This window comes from Corylus avellana, chromosome 1 (genome assembly GCF_965113065.1).
Source record: "Corylus avellana chromosome 1, dhCorAvel1.hap1.2, whole genome shotgun sequence".
NCBI lineage: Eukaryota > Viridiplantae > Streptophyta > Magnoliopsida > Fagales > Betulaceae > Corylus > Corylus avellana.
In genome coordinates this window covers 48,010,456-48,017,594 of record NC_142490.1, presented here as the reverse complement: position 1 = coordinate 48,017,594, position 7,139 = coordinate 48,010,456, and the positions used below count along the sequence as shown (strand labels likewise).

General features: G+C 35.7%; 2 protein-coding genes across 2 annotated transcripts in view; one reads left to right on the top strand and one right to left on the bottom strand.

Annotated features, from left to right (window-relative positions):
* The window catches only part of AACT1 (Thiolase family protein), a 33,679-nt gene that overhangs the window by 19,372 nt on the left and 7,168 nt on the right, over nucleotides 1–7,139 (bottom strand). The gene's annotated exons all lie outside the window — the stretch shown is intronic.
* On the top strand, nucleotides 624–5,845 carry LOC132170306 (cellulose synthase-like protein E6). The gene is made up of 8 exons (XM_059581233.2): nucleotides 624–949; nucleotides 1,066–1,387; nucleotides 3,488–3,628; nucleotides 3,755–3,886; nucleotides 4,006–4,218; nucleotides 4,343–4,573; nucleotides 4,753–5,100; nucleotides 5,186–5,845. The coding sequence occupies exons 1-8, from the start codon at nucleotides 678–680 to the stop codon at nucleotides 5,735–5,737; spliced, it is 2,211 nt and encodes a 736-aa protein (XP_059437216.2). The 5' UTR covers nucleotides 624–677; the 3' UTR covers nucleotides 5,738–5,845.

The window sequence follows — 7,139 nt, the reverse complement described above, 5'->3', positions numbered from 1 at the left end:
TTTGAAGTTCAAAATGGTGTAGTTTTGGAGCCAAAAACGGCGTAATTTTGGTTAAGGGTATAATAGGCATAAAATGTCAATTTAACGGTGAAAGCTAACTGAAGGGTCCAAAGTGAGAGCAAACCAAAATTCAGGGGCCTAAGTAAGAGTTTTTAAAATTTAAGGGGTATTTGTCAAATCAGCTGAAACTTCGGAGGGGCTTGATGAAGTTTCCTTAGATAACCAATTGAGCATCATCAAAATAAACTTGTATTATTAGTTTATTATACGATGAAGATCGATGCGTGTTCTAAGCAAACAGTCTGCTTCCACAAATTGTATTTAATAATGTTGGATAACATGAGATTTATCAACAAGAAATATAAAAAATGGGGACCAACCTTTTCTACCTACTCTGGTTTTTTTTTTTTTTTTTTTTTTTTTTTCGTTTTAGTCATTTTCTGCTGAAAATATCAAAATTGAAGAGTAATATTAAGCTTGACTCTCAAAGTAGCTAGTCTTCCTCGCGTGCCCCTCCACTAGGTTGTACCTTTATTCCAATGTTGTCACTTCTGGTTGGCTCCTTATATCCATCATTGTCGTCCTTCAATTCTTTTTTGGTTGCATTATACACACACACTTTTCTAAGCAACACTCGAGAGAGCTCGAGCAAGAGAGAGAGAGAGAGAGAGAGAGAGATGGAGATAAATGATCATCTTCCTCTTTTTGTAACAAAGTCAGCCAAGGGACGTATCCCTTTACAAATTTATGCGTTTTCAATCTTGGTGGGTATATGCTTGATCTTTGTATATAGAGTGAGCTATATACCAGCAAAAGAAGAAGCCGGAAGATGGGTTTGGATCGGATTATTTCTTTCGGAGCTTTGGTTTTCTTTTTATTGGTTTATCACTATGGTTCTCCGTTGGAATCTCATCTATCGTTCCACTTTCAAAGACAGGCTCTCTCTCAGGTCTCTTTCTCTCTCTCTGTGACATATTTAATTAGCGTACTATTTGTGTGTGTGTGTTTTTTTTTTTTTTGTCTTTTACTTGCTAAATATGGTTGTACTGTTCATGCAATAAACAGACACGAAAAGGCTCTGCCGGGGATAGACATATTCGTGTGTACAGCAGACCCCATGATAGAACCGCCATCTATGGTGATTAACACCGTCCTCTCAGTCATGGCTTACGACTATCCGCCTGAAAAGCTAAGCGTTTATCTTTCAGACGACGGCGGTTCGGATTTGACGTTTTACGCAATGGTAGAGGCCTCACGTTTCTCAAAGATTTGGCTTCCGTTTTGCAAAAAGTTCAAAGTGGAGCCGAGATCGCCGGAGGCTTATTTCCGCACAGCCGCTGAGCCGCTTGAAGATCCTGCCATGGCCAAAGAGTGGTCATCCATCAAGGTATATATATCTTCCATGGATTTTCATCTTTACTACTAGAATCTAGAACTAGGAAATTAAGCCGTTTGCACGCAAAGATAGACCATTTCTTAACCACTTAGAATATGCCAGCTCTCACCCAAGGCGTCGAGTATCTTGGGGCTGAGAAATCCAGGTGGGGCGCCTTTGCAACAATAACAAAACTGTCTTGATCAGTGGCTTGTTTTGATATGTTAATTAATTAAATATATATCATTTATCACGTCAATTTCACATCACCTGCCTGCTTTTTAACTTTTAATTTTGTTTTTTATTTTTTAATTTTTTTAAAGTACATCTACTGACTTTAACTTTCATGATAAATCAACAATAAGTTAATGTCGGATCAAAACAGAATTCAAAGACTTTATAACATCTCGTTAAAATATTAACTAATGAAGCATATATAATTTTGTTCGTTATTTTTAATCAGCTTATATTTTTAGACTAAATAATTATTAATTTAACCATGCCGGTGGTAAATGGACACCAAATCAAATACGTACAATGACCTATGCTAATCTGTTTGATTTCCATTATATATATATATATATATATATATATATATCAGTCATGGAAATCAAACAGATTAGCATAGGTCATTCTCTTAGCCATACACACGAAATCTGTTCCGTTTGCAAAACTATATCTAGCTAATCCTTCATTTCCCTTTCAATTTCCACCCTCCATTCTTGGTAATGGTCCACATTTGGCCAAAAACTAGACAAAACATATGTGTATGACATATGTAGTTCAAAGGGGACCTTTCAGAATGCCGTCTTAACCCTGCTGGCTGCTAATTGCGACTGTCTACAACTTGGCTCTTTTTAGTAGCGTGACAAGTTATGTTTATGTGATAGGTTCGAGTCATATCAAGACATGCGTATAATATTATATATATTAGTTTTAACTCGACCTATTTAGTTAAATGGTTAAGGTTACTTAATTCTAACTCGCTAATTTCATGTTGAGTTTGTGTCGAATTCGCAGGTAATATAAAGATTTGCCAACTTTACTCTAAGCCCAATTGAATATATTTTGATGCATATATGCCTTTCCACGGAATATATGGTCCAGTCTCCAGTCTCCAGAATGGACCATAGGAGATACTATGCATGATCAATAATTGAGCACTATATTGATCATGATTCATCATGGAGTAGTAGTACGGTGATAATTAATCAGGCCCTGGACCCATGTGTAGGAGATGTAATAGAGGCCACCAAAATATATAGGTGCAACTGTTCAAATAGTTAGAGCACTATAAACATCTTTTTCTCTCTCTCTCTATATATATATATATATAAGGAAAATCACCTGAAACAAACTCACTTTTGAACATTTTTAGTGTCTAGAGATTCAAATAATTAGGCCATCTTGAGCCCAACCTTTTGTTTTCTTTTTTCTTAATTTTCTTTTCAAAATATTAATAAATAATTCAAAATACAAAATAGCCGAAACTATTTTCATCTTTATCTTTATGTGACATTAAAACACTTCAAATTAAAAACAAAAAAATCTGCAAAACATAGTAACAAACGAAGCCAAACCACAGATGTTTGGATAAAAGGTATCAAATGATCAAAGCTTGAGATTGAATTACTGTGAAACGATTTGTGATAAAATATTTTATATTATATTATAAAATATTTTATTTTAATTTTAATTTTGCATCATACTTTTTATATATAATAAAATGATGGTATATAGAAACTAAAAAATATACCTTATTATTATATTTTATTTAATTCAAGGTCACATCACTAGTAATACGACTCGAACCCGACATGAGGCATTAAGGATTGACAATACCCGACATGTACTCCATATAAAATTAAAAGATTAGTATTAAAGGGTTTGACCAGCCCGTCTAATTAATTAGGTCAGGTTATGATAATTGACCTACATAAAAGAATATGACACATAAACACCAATTGTCACCCCTATTGTGTCTCGCGAATTCGTTTGCTGAAAGTCAAGTGACAAGCATCCTTTTTTTTTAGTAAAAATTTTAAAAAAAAATCTTTCTTTTATTTTTAATTCACACAGGGATAGAAAATAATATCCGGTTTCATGTTACAGACATCATATGAAGACATGAAGAAACGGATTGAGACGACTACAGAGCGAGGCCAAATTTCAGAAGAAGTACGTAAAGAGCACAAGGGATTTAGTGAGTGGAACAAGGTTTCAAGCCGACGTGATCATCAAACCATTATTCAAGTACTTTCTACGTTGTCACTGAAATCATGGAATTAATATTAATTAATTTACACCTCTAAAATTTACCCAATTTTCCTGCTTGCTTAATAGAATTAATCAATTAATTGTTACTATTTCAATTCATAGATACTTATTAATGGAAAAGACCCCAAGGCTGTAGATATTGATGGACAACCTTTGCCAACTCTGGTATACTTGGCACGTGAAAAGAAACCCCAGTACCACCATAACTTTAAAGCAGGAGCCATGAATGCACTGGTAAGCCATACATCATATATATCCACTCCACATGCAACTTAAGCTTCATATCCATGGCCATAGAATTCATGTGTTAATAGCTTTTGTATGTTTTATGGAAATAATAATAATAAAAACAGATAAGGGTGTCATCGCGGATAAGCAATGGTTCGATAATTCTTAATGTGGACTGCGACATGTACTCAAACAATTCAGACTCAGCGAGAGATGCTGTGTGCTTTTTTATGGATGAAGAAAATGGTCATGAGATTGGCTTCGTACAGTTTCCACAGGCGTTCGAGAACATTACAAAGAATGATGTTTACGGTAGCTCCTTGAACGTAATTATGGAGGTGAGCGAGCATTAACAAACAACTTACAATGATTCAAACATGTGTATTAATTAAACCTGTATGTTTCTAATGAGAGAGAAGATCTTAATGGAATTTCTACTTTTTGTATGCATGGCGACAAAAGGTGGAGATTCCAGGATTTGATGGGCATGGAGGGCCTTTGTATATTGGTACCGGGTGCTTTCACAGAAGAGACACTCTTTATGGGCACAAGTACGGCAAGGAATTTAAGGCAGATTGGAAGGGAGGGAAATGGAATGATAGAAAGGTAGAAGAGAGTGCGAGTGTTCTAGAAGAAACATGCAAAGTTCTTGCAAGTTGTACCTATGAAAACAACACTCAGTGGGGAAAGGAGGTCTCTCTCTCTCTCTCTCTCCCTCTCTCTTTCTACCTATGAAAACAACACTCCAAAAAATGCTATTTAGTGGATGGTTATACTTGTGACAGTCATATAACAGTTTACTAAATAGAATTACTCATAATTAATTAACCTCATGTACATGAAGCTCTCTCACACACATATATGATTTGCAGATGGGTTTGAAATATGGTTGTGCAGTAGAAGATGTCATCACAGGATTAGCTATACATTGTCGAGGTTGGAGGTCAATATATTTCAACCCGGAAAGGAAGGGGTTCCTTGGAGTTGCTCCCACAACACTACTGCAGTCACTTGTACAGCATAAGAGATGGAGTGAAGGTGATTTTCAGATCTTTGCCTCAAGGTACTGTCCCTTTGTGCATGGCTACAAAAAGACTCCCCTGAAGCATCAACTGTCATACTGTATCTATTTGCTATGGGCTCCAACTTGCTTGCCTACTCTATACTACGTCGTTGTGCCATCCCTATGCCTGCTTAGAGGCATCTCCTTGTTTCCAGAGGTACAATACTTATTACTTGAATGGAACTTTGCCTATTGTTGATTGTTAACAATTAATTATCTTGCATGCATGCACTGATTAACAGATTTCAAATCCATGGATCCTACCATTTGCATTTGTCATCTCTGTCCACCGCGCATACTGTCTTGGAGAATATGTTTGGTTGGGGGGCACATTCCTAGGCTGGTGGAATGATCAAAGGATGTGGCTGTTTAAAAGAACTAGTTCCTTTTTCTTTGGATTCTTTGACAACATCCTAAAACTACTGGGGTTCACAAAGTCGGCCTTTGTCGTCACGGCAAAGGTGGCTGACGATGATGTTTCACAGAGATACGAGGAAGAGCTCATGGAGTTCGGTGCTTCTTCCCCAATGTTTACCATTATAGCAACACTTGCATTGTTAAATGCGTTCTGTTTGGTTGGAGGAATGAAGAGGGTGATTATGCAGAAGGAAATGCAAAATTTGCTTTCACACCCATTTGCATTGCAGATTCTTCTTTGTGGGGTACTGGTTATAATCAATCTTCCTGTTTACCAAGGTCTCTTCCTCAGGAAAGACAACGGTCGAATGCCTACGTCAATAACGCAACGGTCAATTATGTTTGCTCTATTGGCTTGTGCATTTGCCCTGTACTAAGTTCCTTATTGGTGCCTGGTGAAGAAATATATATACTTTGAAGGGAAACTGTAATTTATTATATCCCATGACGGGATTCCTATAATTCAGGTGAATTTTGTTAGAAAACTGAAATATTATTTTCTATAAAAAAAAAAGTTTTTATTATTTCTCTTACTTAGTTTTTAAAAAATAATACTCACCTAGGATTAGGAGGACGCCGAAAAATTACCAGGAGATCGATTAGTTTTTATATATACTAGGATTATTAGTTTTTATATATACTTTTTTTTTTTTTAATGAAATAAATCTTTATCAATATTTCTTAATTGGGGGCTGGGGTTTTAAGTAGAGGCCTAATCCGCTTAATGGTGGAACCAACCCTGATTGTCATCAAACTAAAGAATATGAAATATGGTCATTTCATTCCAACCCCTTATATAGCATGTAATAATCATTCATATTCCTAAAAGAATGACTATTCCGTATATCAAATATAGCCTAGTTTGTTTGCATTTTTTGGGTAAAGGGTAAGAGAGCTGGTCATATTGAAAGCACAGAGAATATTGTAGGATGTTGCAACGGCTTGATTTGCATCAGCATTTTGGTAATTTTATTTATTTACCAAAATGCTTCTCAATTTGGTGGTGTTGAGAGGACGGTATTACCACGGATAATGAAGTTTGGGTGATGGAGTACGGGGTGGCCAATTGTTGGAGTCTCCTTTATACGGTACAGCCAGGCTCGGCTTCTTCCAGCTACCCACCTTTAGTGTTCTCACATGCATGACGCGGAAGAGGTTTTGACGGGAGAGAAGGACATTACAGAGCGGGACTTGCATAAACTCTTTGGTATGACACAAAAAATAAAACACGTAGGATTGTTGATATTCAAAATATGCCCAATAGTATTAGTTTCTCTAAGCCATACATTTGTGTGGGAAGCTTCCTTCTCCTCGATGCTGACCGTGACAATTAACTCCAATATAGATGATGAGTTATGTGTAGGTCCGTTGTAAACTTGTAGTAAAAAAAAAAAGTGCCAAAGGTGGGTCAGTTTATTCTACCATGTTCAAATCTTTGGCTGCTCATTACCCCAAGGACCATCATCTTCAGCAAACTAGATTAATGGGATGAAAATTATTCTACTTGTGCATTACCCCCAAATTATGGTAAATAAGTAATTGAGAAAGACATTAATATCGTTTGATTCTCTTAAAATCTCTAACATTCCATTCTTAAAACAAGGATTACAATAATTTTTTTTTTCTAATTTAGTATTACAATAATTGATAGCTTGAAATAAAGAAATCAAATAATATATTAATATCAAAGTCATTCTTAAATAAAATTGTATAAGAGTATAAGTCTCTATTTTTTTTTTCTCTCTCTCTCTCTCTCTAAGCCTTGGTGTTTGTATATAT

Excerpts from the sequence above, each read along its gene's own strand:
- LOC132170306 (XM_059581233.2), top strand. The coding sequence starts at position 678 with ATGGAGATAAATGATCATCTTCCTCTTTTTGTAACAAAGTCAGCCAAG. Across the intron at positions 950-1,065 it reads AAAGACAGGCTCTCTCTCAG|ACACGAAAAGGCTCTGCCGG; the intron begins GTCTCTTTCTCT and ends TGCAATAAACAG. Across the intron at positions 1,388-3,487 it reads AAGAGTGGTCATCCATCAAG|ACATCATATGAAGACATGAA; the intron begins GTATATATATCT and ends TTCATGTTACAG.